General features: G+C 46.2%; 1 protein-coding gene across 2 annotated transcripts in view; it reads left to right on the top strand.

The window, feature by feature from the left end:
• Pip4k2a (phosphatidylinositol-5-phosphate 4-kinase type 2 alpha) overlaps window positions 1–20250 on the top strand; it is a 155118-nt gene that overhangs the window by 111013 nt on the left and 23855 nt on the right. For both annotated transcript variants that reach the window (XM_050152693.1, XM_050152694.1), the window contains 2 exons: window positions 3903–4055; window positions 20096–20242. In XM_050152693.1, coding sequence (XP_050008650.1) covers window positions 3903–4055; window positions 20096–20242 — 300 coding nt within the window. The remainder of the gene's footprint in view (window positions 1–3902; window positions 4056–20095; window positions 20243–20250) is intronic.

Genomic DNA, 20250 nt, shown 5'->3' with positions numbered 1-20250 from the left:
TCAGGCTTATGCGGAAAGTGCTTGAAACACTAAACCATCTCCTCAGCCCAGGAAATGTGGAGGTTTATCTGTTTGTTGAGTTATCAAAGATCTGAGGTTGAGCATTAGCTAACTTAGCTCCCTGTCTATCTTATTGCCCTTCACTTTATAGACCAGAAATTGAGACTCGGAGAGGCTAATGACATACACAAAGGCTGAGGAATGGCAGGTGGGATGAAGGAGAGAACATTCTAGGTACCTGACCCTCATCTTCAGCATTACACTGCATTGCCCAGAAACTCAAACAAATTTACATTACTTTTTAACCTTTATTTGTATTCATATATGTGTTTATCTGAATGTTTGTATGTGCGCTACATGTGTACAATGCCTGTGGAGCCAGAAGAGGGCGTTGGAGCCCTTGTGGCTGGAGTTAGACATAGTTGTGAGCCATCATGAGGAAGAGCAACCTTAATTGTTGAGTCATCTCTTCATCCCATGTCTACCTCAAACAAAGGCTGTAAAAAAAAATTCCACAGTTATGTTTTATAATGGCCAAAGTTTAGTTTTGACTATCAGTTAGTCCTTTTAGTTTCCCCAGGGGAGTTTTAGGACCTGAGACATGTCATGTGCCGTCATTGTGTGCCAGGTTTTACCTTCCAGATTATGAGCTGGCCTTCTGCAGAGCGTGCAGCCGCCCCAGGAGCAAGCACTTTAACTCTTGTGACTTTCTAGCTGTCTATTAGATGAGACGTTCACTAAATTTGATTAATACATTTTATGTTAGTGTGATAGGCACAATCTAAATTTTGACAAAGTGTCCCTAGCTTCACTGACTGTTTGGAAACCAAGAGTCTTAAGGAACCGTGTTTTCATAAAGTTGGGAACACTCGTGGCACTACTAACGAAGTAAGTTGAGGCATAATCAAGATTAGAATTTATAAGATTTTATATGCCATGATGAAGACATGGTCAGTATCCTAACACAAAGTATGAAGTAAAGGATGTTCATAATGTCTTTGAAGCTGGAGGGAAAGGGATAGATCCTGGCGTGCAGCACAATCAGAGCCAAGTTCTTACACTATGTTGTTAATGCAGCTTTAAGGGCAGTAAACACATGCAGCCTTGCCCATGCTCGGTCGTCAATGAGGTGAGTGGATATAGCTTCCTGCTTTACTGAGCTTAGGTTGGAAGGAGTAGAATGACCAGGGTGTTAGAGCATGTGTATGTTACTGCAAACTATACATGCTCGTGACACACTGCAGATGAAACACATTGCAGCCATCGCTCAGGAAAACCACAGTTATCACAGGTGGGCCATAAGTCACCTCCATTGTCTACGTCCTGGAATGTCCTGACAGGAGCCTATGGAGTCAGGAGCTGCGGTCCCACATTGTCTCTAAGTTGGCTGTGCACCGAGCTTGCATAGCACTGACTAACCAGCCTTCAATTTGTTCTCCTCCACGGTTTCCAAGAGGATGAGTTACTTTCCTAGAGCTATGAAACTCGAGCGGCTTGTTTTGTCAGTGTACTGGATTGAAAGATGTCCAGGGCTAGTGAATGGCATCGCTGTGTGAATATGAGGGGACGTTTCCAGAAACGATGAATTCGTGGGGCAGTAACTGACGGGAAAAGGCATCTTGAGAGTGAGCAGCACCATCGAATGATCTGGTAGCCCAGAAAGAATAAAATGTGGACAAAGCCAGAGGTGTGCCCACGTGTCCCGCCCACCCCCTCCTGATCTGATACCCACATGTTCCTGCCACTGTGTTCTGTAAAGCTCATGGGACCAGGTAGCCATGAGCCAAGTCTACTGAAATCATGACTCAAAATAAATGTCTCCTTCAACAAGTTGTATCTCTTTGGTGGTGATCCGCGGTTGAGAACAGTGTCCTCCACTGTTCCTGCCCCGCCCCCAGCATTATCCTGCTGTGTCTACTTCCTCTGGAGGTAATTTACAGTCTTAACAATATCTACAGTCCTTATTTGCAGCAAATACCCTTTTGCATATGAATGTTTGGGAGGGGAAAAAATAAGACCATTAGCAACATATAATAACTTTTTTGCTAGCATTTACCCACAAAAGGGGCATTCACTTTGATTTTCTTCCTTTTTATTCTAAGCAGGAAGAAGTATAAAGGTTTGTTTTTGTTGTTTTAACAACAAAAAAATAATTAACTGAGAATTAAACGTTTGCCAATGCCCCTATTTCTTCCTGAAAGTCCTTTCATTATAGACTGTCTACCTGATGAATTTCGGTTATCTTAAGAATAATTTAACACTGCCAAATCTTGATGGTTAAAGTCCTGCTGGAATTACATGGATTTATGTTTTTCATCTCTAGTTTTCTGATAAGCTAGAGAAGCAGGGGTAGTTAATTGGCAGTCTTCCTCTGCACTTGGCAGGTGTGCTTGCTTACACCAGAGCCGAGCTGCCCTCTCAGGATGTACCTGGGAAATCAAGATAAGCTGATGGGCCGTTTCCCTCCTCCGCTTCTGCCCTGTGGTCTGGTTCTCCCAGGGATGGCCCAGGCCTGCTGTATTCCACCTGGAACTGTGAAAACAACAAAGTGGCCTGAATACGTGAGGTAGAGTCTCCCTTTAGCTGGGACTCTGTGGCTCCCTGATGCTGCCTGCCTCTCCAGAGTCCCCGTGTTCCCGGGAATTGTTTAGCCCGCTGGTTCCTATGGAAGCCTTGTTCAGAGAGCAAACTGAAGGGGGACGGGAGCTTTGCCTTTGAATCCCTGTCCACACAGCCCGCAAGCAAGGCCTGGAAGGGGATGATGTCATTGCTCAAGGGTGCAGTTAGCAGTGCTGAAGCCCAGACTTCCTTAGCTGCCGCCAGTTCCATGACCAGTGTAAAAAGAGTGGGCCAAGCCAGGGAACTGCCTTGGCCACTCCGAGAAAGAGACACGGATGGAGGACTCGTGTGAGATAGGAGTCGGAGGGCCTTAGCTGTCGTGTGGACATCCTGAACCACATCCTGGGGTACATTGCTTTGCAAAGAGTCTCTGCAGAGAGCCCTTTCCTACCCATCCCCAGTAATGCTCAAAAGTTACTGCAGCGGGGTGGAGGGTGAGCCAAGCCAGAGTCTAATAAGGTCTTGTTGAACACACACTTGTCCAAGCTCCTGTTTCCTCTACTGGTCCCATTAGCCACTTAACTACTTTGCTAGTCTACTAGTTGAGAACCTCCGTTCTAGGCCAGCCACACAAGCTGAGATTCTGGTTCTTCATTTACTGACTCTATGACTTTTACTCTGTTACTAAACCTCTCTCAATGCATCATGTCATCTATGAAGTGATATGGTAGCAGGACACCATTGCAGAGGCTCTTACCAGAGGTGCAGCGTCCTGGTGGCCTGCACTATAAGGGGATGCTTCGTGTCTATGTGGTTTGCTTTGTAACTAAAACCTGGTCCTATTCAGAAGAAAATTTAGCCTGAAAGTTCTGTGTAGACCATGCTGGCCTGTGTAGGTCTCGTCTACATACAGAGTTCTAGGCTAGCCTCAAACCAGGCATAAGGTTGTACATGGCTTTAATCCTAGCTGAGGCAAGTGGGTCTCTGTGGATTCACGGCCAGTCTGGTCTACCTAGAGAGTTCCAGGACAGCTAGGGCTACAGAAAACCTTTCTCAAAACCAAAACCAGATAGTCTAGAACTTGCTGCCTCCTCCTGACTGCTCTGTACCACCATGCCCAGCACTTTTCCCTTTAAAAACATTGAAATCATGGTTCTTACCCAGCTGTTTCCATTTCATGTAAGAGACTTGCAATTGAGTTATGAGAATTGTAAAATAATGTCAGCCACTTACCAGTTTACTGCAGATGCAAATATTCTTGCTATGATGACAGATGATCCAGATCCAAAAAGCCACACCTTAACCAGTTCTCTTCCCTCCTCTTCTCTCATCCCACCGGGAAGAACTCCTTGACCAGAAGTGCACCCCTTCCCAATGACTCCCAGGCACGAAGCGGGGCTCGGTTTCACACATCCTATGACAAAAGATACGTCATCAAGACCATTACCAGCGAGGACGTGGCCGAGATGCACAATATTCTCAAGAAGTACCATCAGGTAATGTCCCCTTGTTTTATTGAATCTTAGGAACAGGTTTACATTCATGCTGAAATGTCGTCAAGGCCCAGCTTCTAAACTCAGCCAGTGTAAATGGGACCACATTTGACATGAGAGTCTTCTAGCCTGGTGTTCCAGAATGACTGGCCTGATTCTTGACCCTTAACATGAGAATGCTTATGCTCACATTTACATAATCGTAATCTAAATTATTTAAAATAAATTTAATCCAATGGTGCTTTCAGTGATCACTATGGTAAAACTCACTTCGCTAAAGATGTGGCAGCTTTTCGAAAGAGCCCCTCTGTGCCAGGAGTCGGGTGCTTCCCTCTGAGTCTGTGTCTCTTTACACTACTGAGTGCCCTCTGTCCCATCAGTTAGCTGTTTCCCCCACGTCTGTCTGTTTACACCACTGAGTCCTTCCTACGCTGCTCTCACTCTGGGTCTTCCTGTCCAGGACCCACCGTTAGCCCAGTTGGACTATGTAGAAAATTCTCCAATTTTAGAGTTGTGCTGGTCACTTCCTGTGCCAGTTCATCCCCAACAATCCTCATTTTGTTACACAGAGAAACCCTGCCTCAAAAAAACAAACTAATCCACATGTATGCATGGACACATGGACACACACACACACAATTGCCTTCGAGTCTGTCTCAGTCTGCTTGGCTATATTAACACAAACTTGATAAATGACTTAGATGCAAAGATTTTTGTTGTTCTAGAGGCTGGGAATTTGAGATCAGGATCTCAAATTTGTGATGGAGGTCAGGAGAGGACTCTGCTTCTGCTGGTGTTGTTCTGTTGCCTCACTTGGGGGAGGGGGAAATTCTGCTGCCTCCTAGTTAAGTACATGGATCACGTGCTGAGGAGCCCATCCACAGACCCATTTACCAGACAATGTGATTAGAGTTTTCAATGTTTTATTTGTGTGTGTGCATGCACGCACAAGTGTGGGTACATGTGTGAATGAGTGTGCATGTAAGTGTGCCAAGTGAGTGTAGGTGCCCGTGGAGGCAGAAAGGACATCAGGACCACCCTCACCCACCACCTCTAGAGCTGGAGGTACAGGTTATCGGGCTTCCTGACCCCGAATGCTAGGCACCAACTCTAGTCTTCTGGAAGAGCAGTAAGCACCCTTAACAGCTAAGCTATTGTTCTAGCTTGTGATTAGGATATAAAACTATGAATGTTGAGGGAACACAAATATTTAGCTTTTACCTTGCTTTAATGTAAACACCTTTAAATTCCCCTCAGCAGTAAAGACCGGCTATCACAGAAACTGTTCCCAGAGCTTGTGAGTCCTGGTTGCATTAGACTAGGATTTACAGAGAGTTTAGGCACATTTGTCAAGCATCAGCTTCTGGGGCTGTGTGTTTTTAAGGCAGCTCTCGTGTATTTGTGAGCTTTGAAATGACTTGTTGAAAGTGTTGCCTTTGGTTGTGCTCCGTGCCCTAATGTGGTGGACCGTGTCTTAGCAATTGTCAGTCTTCCAGGCTCTGCAGATGTAACCGATCGCATTTCACTTGCAGTGAAGTCTGAAAACCTTTGCCTTGCATTTTGTCTCTGGAAACCTGTGACTGCCTCTAATGTGTTTTCTGAAAGCATTAGTCTGCCTTTAAGTTCATTTAACATCGACTACATCTTTGATAACAGCAATTGCTTTTGAAATTTGTTCTGCCATGCTTATACTACTGCCTCTTATTAAAGAACTTTTGAAGTGCTGGCTAATCCCTGTGAGGGTAAAGACACTGACTTTGAACCACCACTGACTTTGAACCACCTGAATTCCAGCTCATCGCGGTTTCATGTGCTTCCCCTTTCTGGGATTGGATGTCACAGCCGAGCATCCTTCTTAGGCTTCACTTATCCTGGAAACACTCAAAGCAAAGTGGTATCTTGTGACAGTAAGAATATATTCTGATAAATGGCAAAGATGCCTTCTTGACAAGCCTGAGCTCGGAGTGAATCCTTCAACATTACAGAAATCACAGATCGAGCTGGGTTCTAGTTCCATGTCTGAAGCTGTGAGAAAACCCCTAATGAGCAGCAACTTACAGAAGGAAAGTGTTTGTCTTCTAGTTTCAGGTTACGGTCCGTTCCCAAGGAACACTTAAGACAGGGTCTCCCTCCCTCGTCAGTCCAAAGAGCAATCAGGGTTCCCTGCCCTGTGGGAAGTCCGAGGACCACCCACCTCCATCCAGGTCTAGTAAGGTGAGCATCCAAACTGCCTAGGCTCCCACAAAACCAATAGGTGCAGTAGGATCAAAAACCCATTGCCACTGTTCTTACGGTCTCAGTAGTCCTCATTGTCCGCTATGTTCAGTGAGACCGGTTTTAACCCAGGCTTTTTCAGACCCAGGCCAGCTGGCCTTGGTGAGTTCCCGATAGGACATCCCCATTGTCTCAGTGTGTGGGTGCCCCCCTCGCGGTCCTGAGTTCCTTGCTTGTGCTCTCTCTCCTTCTGATTGGACTGACGAGGGAGGGGAACTTGGTTGGGGGAGGGGGAGGGAAAGGGGAGGTGGCTAGGGGGAAGAGACAGAAATCTTTAATAAATAAATAAATAAATAAGAAAAAATAAAAATGGTACATAAATGTTTAAAAAAAAACAGGGTCTCAAAGCAGCTAGTCACATAATGTCCACAGTCAAGACCAGAGGGAAATAAATGCATGCTTGCCGTTTCTCCCTCAGCCAGCCCCTTTCCTTCTTGTGCAGCTCAGAGCCTCCTCCCTAGAGAATGGTTCTGTGCTCAGTGAGCTAGGTCAATTAACAATCAAGACAATCCCCCGTAGAGATGCCCACAGACCAATCTCATTCCTTATTGAAATTCTCTCTTCCCGGATGACTTTAGGTTATGTTGAGTTGATAATAAAACTAACCAACACGAGGTGTTTTTCCTGATGTCATCCCAGTGTTCTGTAGGCACGCTGGGCATCAAGACGTTGCCGACACACTCCGAATCACTCATAATACTAAGATTTCTTTTTGTCCCAAGACTACAAGACTGTTGGTTTTTTGGTATGTCCTTTATTCAGGAAAGTCACACTTAGTCAACATCTGTGTTTTCTTCCCATCTTAAAAACTGTATGCTTTAGATAAAACTTAAAGCATCTTGTCACTGGGAACCACCACTGTTGATACAGTTTACTCAAAGTACATTAAATCGGAGTCAGATGGCATAGACCTTTGCTGGTTATGAACTATCTGTGACCTCACCATCATTCATCAGTGCTCCATTTCATTAACTCATTCAGTTGGGCACTTACCCATGACTGTGTTCCAGAAAAGATTGAAAGTTGCCTTCAGAGAAATAAAGACAAATTTTAAAAAAAAATCGGAAGGGTGGATAAAAAGGAAAGAATCTAGTTGCAACCTGAAATCAGCCTAAAACTTATTGATTGGTCTTCAGAGCATTTTAGGAGAACACTTGCTACCTTGAGGGCCACCTCTTTGAGCTGAGCTGCCTGGTAGCCAGAGGGCATTTTACTGGCTGGTCTTGTGTGTCAACTTGGCCCAAGCCAAAGTCATCGAGGAGGAAGGAGCCTCGGTTGAGGAAATGCCTCCATGAGATCCAGCTGTAAGGCGGTTTCTCAATTAGTGATCGGCGGGGAGGACCTGGCTCGTTCTGGCTGTGGGCATCCCTGGGTTGTGGTCCTGGAGTCTATAAGAAAACAGACTGAGCAAGCCATGTGCAGCAGGGCAGTAAACAGCTCCCCTCCATGACCTCTGCCCTGCTTGAATTCTTGTCCTGATTTCCTTCGATGATGAACAGTAATCTGAAAGCCAAGGGCAAATAAACCCTTTCCTTCCCAACTTGCCTTTGGGTCATGGTGTTTTCTTCACAGCAACAGAAACCCTAACTAAGACAAGGCATTCCCTCATTTGATTAGGGAAACAAAAAATCCCTCCTTTTATATAACTCTAGCTTGTGTCAACTTAGCATAAAACTAGCCGGGACAATTGTTAACTTGACACACAAACACAACACTGTTAAGACATAGCTTTTCCTTTCTTGTTCTTCCCCAAGATTACACATTAATATCAACATTACTACATAACATTTTTACAAACTTTAAAAGTCCCGCCATTTTCACAAATTCAGTCTTTAAAATTCAGTCTCTCAACTGTGGACTCCTGTAAAATAAAAAATAAATTGGATACTTTCTTACTTCAAGACGGAAGAACTGGTGCATAGTAACAATCAAATCAGAATGAAACCAAACCCCAAAGTGTGAATAATTCAGTACCCAATGTCTCTGGGCTCACAGTCTCTGGGCTCCTCTAGGGCTTGGATCCTTCTCAGTTTTGGCATCCGCAGCACCCACAACTTGTCTTTTCCCAGCAGGCTCCACTCCACTGCTGCTGCTGTTCTTGGTGGTCATCCCATGGCACTGGCATCTCCAAAATGCTGGGGTCTTTTGCTGCAGCTGGGCTGCATTTTCACCAGTGGTCTCTCATAGGTTCTCTTCATGGTGCAAAGTCAACTGCTTTGCAAGACCCCTTCAGTCCTGGGCCTTCAGCTTCCTGAGGCTGCACATCACTCATGGCCTCTTCTGGCCCCTCACAGTGCCAAGCCTCAGCTGCCCTCCATGACCCCTTCATGCCTCCAAAACCAGTACCACCTGGGTGACTCTTACACTACCAAGTTTGGCTGCCAGGACAAGATACTCCTCTGGAGCACAGCTTGTGTGTGCTGACCCCAAGGAAACACTTTCCAGAAGATTCCACCTCACTGATGCTGCTCTCTTCTCAGTGACCGCTAACTTCTCAGCTCCAGCTGACCAGCATCAATTGTTACAGTAAAGCAAAGGCTTCACTCCAGTGGTGCCAGTCTCTTGTTAACCACGGCTGCTTCTTCAGCACCAGCTAACCTGAAGTGCAGCATCTTAATTCAGAATAACAAATGGCCCCATTAGAGTCTTTAACCTTCCCCCCTCTGAAGCTTCACAAGCCAGGCCTCCATTGTCTGAACTGCTCTCAACATTCTTAGCTTCCAAGTTCCTACAGACCCACTCACTGGGCTCTCAACATTTGATGTCTTTTTAGCCCAAAGTTCCAAAGTCCTCTACAATCCTCCCAAAACAATATGATCAGGTCTGTGTCAGCAATATCCCACTATCCTGGTGCCAACTTCTCTTAGGCATGATGAAACACCATAACCAAAGAAACTTGGGGAAGAAAGAGTTTGTCTGGCTTACACTTCCACAGCACCGTTCATTGTTGTGGGAAGTCAGGACAAGAACTCAAACAGGGCAGAAACCCAGAGGCAGGAGTTGGTACAGAAAGCCATGGAGGCGGGCTGCTTACTGGCTTGTTCCCCATGGCTTGCTCAGCCTGCTTTCTTATAGCAGCCAAGACCACCAACCCAGGGATGGCCCCACCTACAATGGGCTGGGCTTCCCCCGCATTGTTCACTACTTGGAGAAAATGCCTTACAGCTGGGTCTCATAAAGTCCTTTTTGTCAGCTGAGGGTCCGTCCTTTCAGACAACACAAAGGGACATCATTTTCATTCTGTTCTGGGATGCTCAGAATTCATACACCTTTATCTAGACAAACGTTTTCTTAAGCTAGCATACAGAATGACGGGGTTTGCTGCAGCATTTCCACACGTCATTGACTTTGTTCTTTCTCTTCCTGCTTCAAGTGGGCCCACAATACACAAGGGTTTGAGTGAGTCATAAAGTTTTCTGAGGTTGAAACTGCCAAGAGGCCAGCCTCGGGAGACATCCTAACCAAATTCCTTCTGGTGTTATTTTATGCCCGCCACCCCTTGCCAGTGTGTGGTGTGGGAGGGCATTGCAGGACAGGAATCTGGCCCAGCCAGTCTCCTTCACACACCGCCTTTGCCCTAGCCAATGGCGAGGCCTTGGGTTAGTAGTGCCTTTCGTTCATTAGGGCCGGTAAGATGACTCAGCAGGGAGAGGCCTCTGCTGCCTTGACAACCTGAGTTTGATTCCTAAGGGTCACATGATGGAAGGAGAGGACTGTCTCCCTAAGTTGTCTTCTAACCTACACATATATACCCACCCACATATACAAATAAATAAATGTAGTAAAACAATGTTAAGAGTTGTGCTAATTAGTAAAATCATAGTCGTAACATGCTCAGGACTGTGTCTGGTGAATAAGTACTATATAAAAGATCGATTAAGTTAATTAGGTGCCGTTCTCATCTTTAACTTCTCATATCCCACCCTTGATATCATGTACTGTTTGGTTATTGACTCGTCTAGTCCACTAGGAGGCCTGGTTCCAGTAGGCAGGTGGCACTCACACAATTGATGGAGGGTTAAGCCACCAGACCTTGGGAGGTCCTCACAGTTCCAGTGATGCCCTTGTCTTCCCTAGTCCACTCTGTGCTAAGGACGGCATTTTGCCTCAGACCAGTGGGGAAGTCATATTACACATAGCGAATCTGAGTCTTCTGTTTGATTTTCTCTTTTGTGTATTTGGGGAAATAATACTTTGTAAATATGCTTTTCTTCAGCTCACTGTTGGCTCTAACACTCCCAGGTCTTACAAATGATGGTTACTGACCGGCTAGTTTGCTAAGCAAGTCAGAAGGGCATGTAAAACTGAGGCCAGGGAGGTCACTCAGCAGCGGAACGCATCAGCTTTTTGTTGCATGCTTATTCTTCGTGTCTTGGATTTTGAAGACATAATCTCACTATGTAACTCAGGCTGGTTTTAACCACATGGCAATCCTGCTTTAGCTCCCAACGTGCTGGGGTTGGGGGTGTGAGCCAACACTCCTGGCCTCTTTGTTTCTTTAAGACATCTGATACTTAAGATGTTTATGCTGTACTGTTGATAGGTCCATGCTTGCGGTTCCTGAGACCTGAGTTTCCTGGTCTGGTGACTTATGCAGTTACTAATCAAAACCAATACCAGACTTGGGGATCACTAGGGATCAGTGCCATATGGGACAGAGGAAAGAGGCAAGATTGGACAGAGAGAAAAATCATACCACTGTCTAGCCGTGTGCTTCAGCAAGCTGGTGGGGCACCATTGAGATGATACCTGAAGCCCCAGCACAGCTGGATGCCCTACTGGACGAACATCTGGCCAGAGCAGAGTGGCGGGGTCGTCCCTGGGGGCATCTGTGCATCGCTGCTTCTCCTTCCGTGCCACCCCACTAGCTTCCCATGTGTCTGATGGACTCACAGAGCTTGCTTCGGCTTACTCTCTGGAAAGCCTGGGACTTGATTTAGGGAAACTGCTTCCAAAGTTTGTCACTGATGGAGGAGGAGACAGAGACTCCACTACAGGGGTGCCAGCCCCCTTCAAGGATTGCAGCCGAGAATCAGGGTCCCGAGCTCCCTTCTCCATCATTGAATTCTCTGTATTGGGTTCTATCCCTACTTCATCCCCTCTTTTAGGGCACTAGCTCTGCAACTGCTTCTGGGCATATCTGCCCCAGTTCCTCCCACCCAACCCGGTCCTCAGTTGTAGCCATTCAAAACCCAGAGGACCACCCACAAGCCAAGCTTCTATTGTCACTTTCGGTAAACACCATTGATGATAGGAAGCACTTCATGGGGTCATTTACAAACTTTCTACTTCATTCTCTTGCTCCTTCTCTTCCTTCTTTGCTGTTCTGGAGGTAGAAAGTAGGATGTAGAAGGACCAGATGGTCTTATAAAAGCTGCCTCACCTTACACATATGCAGCATGCATGTTTAAATACTTTATATAATAACTGCCTCACCTTATACACATATGCAGCGTTATCTTTGGAAATTAATTTACAGAGATCCCTTGAAATAGGAATCTCCCATCACACGTTTAAAAAATGTAACCGTTCCTGAGCTAGCAAAATGTCTCAGCGGGCAAAGGGCTTGCTGCGAAAGCTTGAGACCCCTGGGATCAACTGGGATCCCTGGAACCGACGAAATGCCAGGTGGGAAAGCCCTTGGCTGTAATCCTGGCAGGGTAGATGGTGGAGATGGGAGATTCCTCTGGGGCTCAAGGGCCAGCTAGCCTGGTGCCCAGTGGTGAACAAGAGATCCTGCCTCAAGGTGCAGAGGCATGCATGTGCCCAGAACAGGCATGCACTCAGGCACACATACACACACATGATAAAAATACTATGTCTCATGGGGATGTTCTATCGGGAACTCACCAAGGCCAGCTGGCCTGGGTTTGAAAAAGCCTGGGTTAAAACAGGTCTCACTGAACATAGCGGACAATGAGGGCTACTGAGACCTCAAGAACAATGGCAATGGGTTTTTTGAGCCTACTGCACGTATTGGCTTTGTGGGAGCCTAGGCAGTTTGGATGCTCACCTTACTAGACCTGGATGGAGGAGGGTGGTCCTTGGACTTCCCACAGGGCAGAGAACCCTGATTGCTCTTTGGGCTGACGAGGGAGGGGGATTGATTGGAGGAGGGGGAGGGAAAGGGGAGGCGGAGGTGGGGAAGAGACAGAAATCTTTAATAAATTAAAAAATAAATAAATAAATAAATAAATAAAATACTATGTCTCTGCATAATAGTTTCTCTGAGAGTGTTTTAGGAAGACCCCCCCCAGAGGTCCTCCCACCTCGCTCTTCCTCCCTATTCCTTCACTCCTAAGCCTCCTCATCCTGTGTGTCTTCCTTAGTTACCTGAGGCCCTCTTTTTGCGTTTTTCGTGAGGAGTGGTCTCACTGTGTAGCCCAAACTGATGTTGAATCTTCTCACCTCAGCCACCCGCCACTCTAGTCCTGAGATTAAACATGAGTACCACCACACCCATCTTGTTCAAGGCAGTTCAAAAGCACCAGGTTTCTCCCTAGTCCCTGTGGAGGACCCAAGATTCCTTCCTGGTCAGTGTGAAGATAGCAAGGGTGGGGAGGGAAGGAGGCCCCTGTGGATTTCTCCACATTGTGCTGTGGCCTGAAAGGTCACCATTTGCCATCTCTGTAAGTCCATACATACTTGGGGACGTTGGGAGAGTTTCTTCTGTGAATTCTGTGTAAGTCATCAAGTATCATTACTGACTCATGTTTGGTGACACATTTGTGTCTGTGGGGCTGTGACTCAGCCGCCTTTTCCTTGCACTTGGAACCATCACACGGTGCCTAATATGCACAGAATGAGAGACTAGCTCCATAGCTCTGTGTACAGCTTGTGAGCCACGGTTAACCATGGGATAGTAGTTTCCACGGTCCACAGGAACTTTGTCATGGCTCTGTGATGGGCAGTTTCCCTCAGTCAACTTGACCAGTCTAGAATCGCCTGGGAAGGCTGTCTCAATGAGGAGCTGTCTAGACTAGGTTGGCCTGGGGCAGGTCTGTGGGAGTTCCTAGTTAGTGGGAAGCCTCGCCCACTGTGGGCGGCACCATTCCCCAGGCAGGGGGAGAGTGAGCTCCTTGTTCAGTGCTCTGCTTTAGACTGGTGTGGTGTGAGCACTCACTGACTTCCCTGTGGTGTTGGACTGCAACCTGGAGTTGCGAGCCACTCACAGTATTTATCCAGCAAGCAGAGGTGAAACTGAAACACTTTTATTTCTCTACAGCTGACATGTGTAGCAGACTTTCTCAGAGCGCCAGCCCCAAATCATGAGCCAGAGACTTACCATTAGTTACGAATGCTTGGCCCTCCTTTAGGCTTGTCCCACCAGCTCCTGTAACTGAATTTAACCTATTTCTCTTCATCTACGTTTTACCTCAGAGCTTCTTCCCTTGCTTTCATTGTGTATGTCCTCCAGGTCTGGCTGGCTGGCCAACCCCGGGTTTCTCCTTCTCTCTCCCTCATTCTCTCTCCCTCCTCTGGAAGCTAGATTCCTCCTACTTATTTTTTCTGCCCGCCAGCCCCGCCTGTCCCTCTGCTGCTAGCTATTGGCCCCTCAACTTTTTATTAGAGCAGTCAGGCGCCTTAAGCAGGCAAAGCAACACATCTTTACATAGTTAACCAAATACAGCAACCTTTACGTAGTAATATTCCACAACATAAGCAAATGTAACACATCTTTATATAGTTAAACAAATATCCCACAGCATAAACAAATGTAGCACACCTTTATATAAAGTAATATTCTGCAAAATAAACAAATTAACACATCTTTACATAGTTAAATAAATATTCCACCACAGACACGCGCCTTCCTTTTCCTTGTGTGATGTGCTTCATTTATTCTGACATCACGAGAACCCCTGGGCCTTCCCCCTCATAATAAACCAAATTGTAGCTTTTCTTTCTGATTTCTAAATGCAAACATTCAATTTCTAATTCAAGAACTGAGAGTCCTGCTGTAATTGTGAACAAAGCAGTAAGCGTGAGAAGGTCCACACTGCAGAGCATCTGTAAGACATCCCTTGGGTCATTTCCTCCCCCACCCTTCCTAAGTGTATTTGTGTTTTGCCTGCATGTCTGTCTTTGCTGCTGTGTGTGCCTGGTACCCACAGAGCCAAAAGAGGGTGTCTGAACCCCTGAAACTGCAGTTTCAGATAATCGTGAGATGCTTTGTGGGTGTTGCGAATCAAACGTGGTTCTTCTGAAAGAACAGCAAGCACTCTTAACCACTGAGCTGTCTCTCCAGCTCCTTGAGTTGTTTTCTGAATTTACTCAACATATTTACATTTTAAATGCACTTTACATGCTAGGGACACGTGTTGGGGATTTTGTAGGAGGACAGAGCCACTTGTTGGTTCCTGCTGCCCAGAACCAAAGTAATCACACAGAAACTGTATTAATTAAATCACTGTTTGGCCCATTAGCTCTAGCTTCTTATTGGCTAACTCTTACGTATTAATTTAACCCATTTCTAGTAATCTGTGTATGGCCACGTGGCTGTGGCTTACCGACTAATGTTTTGGCGTCTGTCTGTCTGTCCGTCTCCAGCAGGGCTACAAGACATATCCCCTACTCTGCCTTCTTCCTCCCAGCATTTTCCCACCTACCTCTATTCCTTGCACCAGCCCAAGACATTTTCTTTATTAACCAATGGTGTTCACAGCATACAGAGGGGAATCCCACATCAAGATTTGATTGTGAACAAAACAGCAACAGTGGTCCCTTCATGGGACTTATATTTTGCAAAGATGCTACACTGCCTGAGTTGAATCCTGTGTGAGTGAAGCTCAAAAGATGATTATTGACTGGAAATAGAAACCCCGCGGCCTTGTTAGGCTGCAGAGAGAATGAGAACAAAGCAGGAGACGAGGCACCTGCAGTGCAGGATGAGAGGATGAGAAGGCTCCGGCAAACCCTGTGTGTTCTGGGCACATGGTGAAGGAAGAATTGGCCAGCAAGTTAAGAAACAGAACCAAGAGAGAGAACTAGACAGGTACTTCAGAAGCCAAGTTGAAATTAGACAGCAAAGACCTAGAAGAAGGTCACGTGCTCTATGGGAAGACTGAGAAGCATCTGCCACATTTACAACCCCTGAGCCATTGATGATCTTAGTGAGGGCGAGGTCCTGAAGAGGTAGAGGACAAATGTAGTGGGGACAGAAGTTCCAGAGTGAATGGAAGACAAGGAAAGCCATAAACCAAATGCAGTCAGTCAGGAAGCTGGTCAAGAGGTCACAGGTGAAGAAGGATATGAGCCAAATACAGGCGTGGGTTCAGTTCACCTTCTTCATTTGAGCCAGAGAGGGAGGGAGGGAGGGGTATGTATGAACGACAGTGGAGGTCAGAGAACAGTCTCGGCTCTCAGTCCTTGCCTTCCTCCCTTATGGGAGGCAGCTTTTATAGGACCATCTGGTCCTTCTACCTCCAAGAATTTTCCTAGCTCTTCCTCTGGTTGAAAGGAACCTGTGCAGACTCATGCACCCCATTCCTGCATGGCTTCCACTGCTCATGTATGCACAGCAAGGGTGTTTACTCACTAAGCCATCTCCTCAGACCCCGAGTTCTACTTTCTGATATAAAATTTTTCAAACATGAAGGAAATTTACATCATCTTGAGGTTTTGCTGGATTATTTGGAAGTAAATGACACCTATATAGTGTTTCTCTCTAAATACTTCTGTTTGCTTCTCTGAAACGTAGGTCTTTTAACCCTTAACAAAAATAGTGGACGATTAATCAGTCCCTCATTACCACTGAATACCTAGTGAAGGCATCTGCACAGGTCCCCAGTTGGCCTCAGCTGGTGCCTGTGGGGGAGGGAGTGTTTGGGTCTTTGTTCAGTTTCATGAAGGAATCTGTAGCCCACTTAGACATTGTCTAGGTACTTCCAGGGGCCGTGGTACCTGGGAACTTGAGGTAGATCCTGGGATAAAGTGGAGGGAGGTGTTGGAAGGAGCCTGAACCTCACCCTGTGCTGCAGTTTGAAGCAGGCAGTGGAACCAAACTGGAGACAACCTGAAGAACTGACAACAGGAAGTAGAGGCCATTCCCTGCCAGTGGCTCCTTTGTAGGATGTATAAGGGGAGAGAGAGTCCAGGTCTCTCTATTACATGTTATGCTGGCACACACAGTGCTTGGCATGCAACAGATACTCAGTAAACATGTTTTATAAATGCATGTTGAGAGTCCAGGCGGGGTAAGATTTCAGGGAAACCAAAATACCCAGATTACAAACACTACTTCCACACTCCCTCATGCTCATCAAAACCCTGTGGTCAGTCATTTTGTTCCCTTGAAAATGGTTTTGTTTTCCAAATGCAGGAGTCAGAGAAGTGGGGCATTTCATCTGAGATCTCGCAGCTCTTGAATGGGTCCTGGCAGCGTGCGATTGGGTCATGTAGTATTCGAGTGGTCTGTAGGCATTGGCTTAGAATCGCTGGTGTGCAGGTTGCCTCTAGAACACTGGTTCTCAATCTGAGGGTCATGACCCCTTGGGGTTGAACGACCCTTTCACGGGGTTATGTGTCATATATTTACCTTATGATTCATAACAGTAGAAAAAATCCAGTTATGAAGTCATAGCAAAATAATTTTATGGTGGGGGGTCACAATCTGAGGAACTATGTTAAAAGGGTCACCGTATGAGGAAGGTGGAGAACCAGTGCTCTAGAAGTTTCTGTCCTTGGTGTTAGGAGTTTGTGAGCAGAAGGATGGAAAGATGTCTCATCGGTTAAGGGCACTTGCTCTCGCAGAGGCCTCCATTCTCTTCCCAGACCCACACTGGCACACAACCATCATTAACTCCAGTTCCAGGAGCTGCAACACCCTCTTCTGATACCCTGGGGCACCAGGCAAGAACCTCATTGCATAAAATAAAATAAATCTATAAATAAAAACCTGAGAGAGNAGAGAGAGAGAGAGAGAGAGAGAGAGAGAGAGAGAGAGAGAGAGAGAGAGAGAGAGAGAGAGAGATAGATTGTGGGCAGAGCTGCCTGGGTCTACTGGGTCAGCTCCAGTACTCAGTACCGGGAACACTTTCCCGGGCTCCCATCCAGAACTCCAGCCAATGGGTACGACTTTCTCTCCTGCAGAACTGCTGGTCCTTAAGTTCTTCCTTCGTTCTTAGTATCAAATGCAGCTTGGCAGCACTGACATGGGAAAGGTGGGCTTTGATGTGATTTGTGGCTTTGCACGTGTTTATACACTCAGGAGTGTGAGGTTCATTTAATCTGTGTTTTTCAAAGTATTCATCAAAGAGCCCCATGGGGGAACGGAACCTTTGAGAACACGTGCCCCTTGTTGACAGAATGCATCAGAGTTGGTTGTTTTTGCCGTGTTATCTATCTGACTTGGAGACAGGGAAGCTGTAGTGTGTAGTGGGCGTATTTTCAGAAACAAAAGCTTGGCGATTTCATGTACCACTCAATTTCTTTAGCATGGGTCAGTGGGACTATGGGTAGAGCCTCTGGGAGCCAGGCTCTCTGTGGCTCTACAGAGACTTTCATCTTGGCATGCCTCGGTTTTTGTAGTACTGGGATTGAACCTCTGTCCTTACGCATGTGCTCGATCATTCCTGACACCTTCTTAAGGATGAAAATGGGAGTGGAAGAGGTGATGAGCCACTGCCCTGCCTTGGGGGCCTCTAATAGCCTTCCATGTCTGCAAAAAATAATCCCTGTCCTAGAGCGACCCCAGAACAGACGCTAGGATGTGGCTGTGAGAAGTTTGGAACGGGGGCAGATAGATGTGATGCTACAGTTTCTTTCCCAGGTTTTGAGTGACAGCTTGCATTCCCATCATTGGTAACTGAGAAAGAGTGGGGTTCAGTACAGATGGTGGCATGGGGTCTTTGGAATGCTTTCCCTTGCCGTCCTCACAACTTTATTCTAGGTGGGCCTTTGGGTACTCCGTTTTCTGGGAAGTAAAACTCAAATATAAAGTGGGCTAGTTAACTTACCCCAAACCCCACAGCATGTAAATGGCTACCCAAGGATTTGTGCTTCATCTCCCTAGTTCCCAAGCCTGTTCCCTCCCTCGCGCAGTACGGATACCCCCAGACTGAGTTAAGACCCGCTCATCCACCTTCCCTACCGGCAAACAACACACTTTTTAATCCCTTAAATCGCTGTGGGAAATTTCCTTTTCAGCCAAGAACTATTAACCACCTCTTGTGCACTAGCAAACCTCAAGTCGATTTATTGGCTTCAAATTAGGGTCCGCTCGTCTATTTAAAGTAACAAGCTGAGATGAAACTCGATGGAAGAAATTAGACTGAGCTCAAGTAGACAGCTCAGTTGTAAGGAAAGGGACTGGAGCATCTCTGAGATTTGTCAGAACTCTAAATAGCAAAAACCAGATAGGCACTGTTCAGTTCTAATGAGAAGAGCCAAGGACTTTTTGTTCTTTAGCAAGTTAAATATCCCCAGGCTTATTAATGTTTACCACTAAAAAGTCCAATTAGAACATTTTTGCTAATGTTTCAAAGACTCAAAATAGGGGTTGGGGAGATGGCTCCATGGGCAAGAGCACTTGTTTGGTGATGTGAAGACCCGGGTTTGAAACCCCCTTGCCCATGTAAAACGCCAAGCAAGGCTGCGTGTGCCTACAACCCCAGCACTGAGGGGAACAGAGACAGGCAGATCCTGAGAGCTTCCTGGCCCACAAGCTTAACCAAGACGGTGAGTTTGTAGATGGTCAGTGAGAAACCCTGCCTCAAGGTGATGACACCCAAAGCCCTCGATGGTCTCTGTACACTGACACACAGGCACATGCCACCGTGTGTGCAACACATACACATACCAGAATAACCCAAACTACAACCCTTGACTGTTGGGGAGCACAGTGGGTAGGGCACCCACCACACTGGAACTGTGGTGTTGATGCTATCCTGGAGGTTTCATCCCTGTGTCATAGACGTTAAAAGGCTCATTTAGAATCTTCCCCCATTGTTTACAGGGAAGGCCCCTGTGGTGATACCCATAGTTTATCAATAACTGCTTCCAAGAGGAAGTAGCTCCCTCTTGTGGCTCGTTGGCATATGACCAAAGTCATGTTGTGTCTGCAACCCTGAGACTTGATGCTTCTTTGTAGCTCAGGCCCCTTCACGCCCACTGAAGTCTAGATGAGAAACAGAATAGCTAGGCCCCTAGCACCAGGCTTTCAGCAGTCTCTTCGTTACCTCCACCACACCAGCTTCAAGATCAAAGGCTGAGGTCATCCTCAGGCCTTCTGGGGAACAAGAAGAACCTAGATGGGCTGTCCCTGCAACTAAAAGGATTTCCTTTCTTGCCTTGTGCCTCTGTATCCAATTTTGACATTATGGATTAGTTGAGCTACTGAAAAAACAGTATCTCTTTAGATCTTTAGATGCTTTAGATAAGATTGCGTCTTCTACCGCAGTTTCTAAGGTGAGATTTTATTTTGTTTTTGTTTGTTTGTTTGTTTTCTTTTGCTGGGGAAGTTACAAGGGCGGAGGGTGAATTGGAGGAGGGATGGGGAGGTGAGTGGGATGGGGCACATGATGTGAAATTCACAAAGAATTAATAAAAAAGGTTTTTTTAAAGATTGAATGTTTTAATTTTTATATATATGGAGAACACAGACCTGAAGGGTGAGCAACACCCAAGTGACTGTTTTCTGAAAATAAAGCCTCAAGAATTAGAAATTCTACTTTAAATGAGCCCCACAGTTAGAAAGGCCAAGTTTCGCAGTGATCCACCATGTTTTGACGGCCGTTTTTCCTTTCTCTCTCTCTCTCTTTCCTGTCTAGTACATAGTGGAATGCCACGGGGTAACCCTTCTTCCTCAGTTCTTGGGAATGTACCGGCTTAATGTCGACGGAGTGGAAATATACGTGATTGTTACCAGGAACGTGTTCAGCCACCGTTTATCTGTGTATAGGAAATACGACTTAAAGGTGAGATT

The sequence above is a fragment of the Alexandromys fortis genome, unplaced genomic scaffold (assembly GCF_014885135.2).
Source record: "Alexandromys fortis isolate MF-2015 unplaced genomic scaffold, M_Fortis_MF-2015_v1.1 scaffold_54, whole genome shotgun sequence".
NCBI classification, from domain to species: Eukaryota; Metazoa; Chordata; class Mammalia; order Rodentia; family Cricetidae; genus Alexandromys; species Alexandromys fortis.
This window is presented reverse-complemented; position numbering and strand designations above follow the sequence as displayed.